This window comes from Panulirus ornatus, chromosome 17, assembly GCF_036320965.1.
Source record: "Panulirus ornatus isolate Po-2019 chromosome 17, ASM3632096v1, whole genome shotgun sequence".
Classification (NCBI taxonomy): domain Eukaryota; kingdom Metazoa; phylum Arthropoda; class Malacostraca; order Decapoda; family Palinuridae; genus Panulirus; species Panulirus ornatus.
Window position 1 is genome coordinate 9,242,501 of NC_092240.1, and position 2,529 is coordinate 9,245,029.

General features: G+C 44.5%; 1 protein-coding gene across 1 annotated transcript in view; it reads right to left on the reverse strand.

The window, feature by feature from the left end:
* LOC139754840 (uncharacterized) overlaps window positions 1–33 on the reverse strand; it is an 864-nt gene extending 831 nt beyond the window's left edge. The window contains exon 1 of the mRNA XM_071672704.1: window positions 1–33. This exon is cut by the window's left edge and continues 831 nt beyond it. Within this exon, the coding sequence (XP_071528805.1) occupies window positions 1–33 (33 nt within the window).
* Between the last annotated feature and the right edge of the window lie 2,496 nt (window positions 34–2,529).

The window sequence follows — 2,529 nt, forward strand, 5'->3', positions numbered from 1 at the left end:
AGAGGCCACGTCTTTACGGTGAAGTATGATCATTATGGTGTTGTCTTCTTTCGTGTTTTGATTGATGAAAGACACCTTTATATCCCAGAAGCTTAATATAGGTGGGTACCTCACAAACCCAGAAATAAACTTAACCCCATGGTGTCAAGTAATGAAGATAAGGGATCATATATATATATATATATATTTTTTTTTTTTTTTTTTTTTTTTATACTTTGTCGCTGTCTCCCGCGTTTGCGAGGTAGCGCAAGGAAACAGACGAAAGAAATGGCCCAACCCCCCCCCCCCCCCCATACACATGTACATACACACGTCCACACACGCAAATATACATACCTACACAGCTTTCCATGGTTTACCCCAGACGCTTCACATGCCTTGATTCAATCCACTGACAGCACGTCAACCCCTGTATACCACATGACTCCAATTCACTCTATTCCTTGCCCTCCTTTCACCCTCCTGCATGTTCAGGCCCCGATCACACAAAATCTTTTTCACTCCATCTTTCCACCTCCAATTTGGTCTCCCTCTTCTCCTCGTTCCCTCCACCTCCGACACATATATCCTCTTGGTCAATCTCTCCTCACTCATTCTCTCCATGTGCCCAAACCATTTCAAAACACCCTCTTCTGCTCTCTCAACCACGCTCTTTTTATTTCCACACATCTCTCTTACCCTTACGTTACTTACTCGATCAAACCACCTCACACCACACATTGTCCTCAAACATCTCATTTCCAGCACATCCATCCTCCTGCGCACATCTCTATCCATAGCCCACGCCTCGCAACCATACAACATTGTTGGAACCACTATTCCCTCAAACATACCCATTTTTGCTTTCCGAGATAATGTTCTCGACTTCCACACATTTTTCAAGGCTCCCAAAATTTTCGCCCCCTCCCCCACCCTATGATCCACTTCCGCTTCCATGGTTCCATCCGCTGACAGATCCACTCCCAGATATCTAAAACACTTCACTTCCTCCAGTTTTTCTCCATTCAAACTCACCTCCCAATTGACTTGACCCTCACCCCTACTGTACCTAATAACCTTGCTCTTATTCACATTTACTCTCAACTTTCTTCTTCCACACACTTTACCAAACTCAGTCACCAGCTTCTGCAGTTTCTCACATGAATCAGCCACCAGCGCTGTATCATCAGCGAACAACAACTGACTCACTTCCCAAGCTCTCTCATCCCCAACAGACTTCATACTTGCCCCTCTTTCCAGGACTCTTGCATTTACCTCCCTTACAACCCCATCCATAAACAAATTAAACAACCATGGAGACATCACACACCCCTGCCGCAAACCTACATTCACTGAGAACCAATCACTTTCCTCTCTTCCTACACGTACACATGCCTTACATCCTCGATAAAAACTTTTCACTGCTTCTAACAACTTGCCTCCCACACCATATATTCTTAATACCTTCCACAGAGCATCTCTATCAACTCTATCATATGCCTTCTCCAGATCCATAAATGCTACATACAAATCCATTTGCTTTTCTAAGTATTTCTCACATACATTCTTCAAAGCAAACACCTGATCCACACATCCTCTACCACTTCTGAAACCGCACTGCTCTTCCCCAATCTGATGCTCTGTACATGCCTTCACCCTCTCAATCAATACCCTCCCATATAATTTACCAGGAATACTCAACAAACTTATACCTCTGTAATTTGAGCACTCACTCTTATCCCCTTTGCCTTTGTACAATGGCACTATGCACGCATTCCGCCAATCCTCAGGCACCTCACCATGAGTCATACATACATTAAATAACCTTACCAACCAGTCAACAATACAGTCACCCCCTTTTTTGATAAATTCCACTGCAATACCATCCAAACCTGCTGCCTTGCCGGCTTTCATCTTCCGCAAAGCTTTTACTACCTCTTCTCTGTTTACCAAATCATTTTCCCTAACCCTCTCACTTTGCACACCACCTCGACCAAAACACCCTATATCTGCCACTCTGTCATCAGACACATTCAACAAACCTTCAAAATACTCATTCCATCTCCTTCTCACATCACCGCTACTTGTTATCACCTCCCCATTTGCGCCCTTCACTGAAGTTCCCATTTGCTCCCTTGTCTTACGCACCCTATTTACCTCCTTCCAGAACATCTTTTTATTCTCCCTAAAATTTACTGATAGTCTCTCTGTGATAAATAGATTATTGTATACACGACCAGATTTATTAGGGAAAAACCATTAATATCTTTGGTTTATTCACCGGGGAAAAGAGTTGCCCAGGAAAAGGCCGTAAAACTGTGGCAGAGAGAAACGCACGGAACCGGTAAATCAGAGAGGGGGTGGGGGAGATTTCCGGGGCGAGGCAAGATGAGTTAGCTTACAAAACTCCTTGTGGCACAAGAGCCATCAGAGCCATCAGAACCCTGTCGTCTCCCCCTCACCCCCACCACCACCGTCCAAAGAAAACGGACGATGTGCTGTGATGGAATAGTTGGAAGGGGGGTGGGGGACTTTTATTTTAGGGGGAAA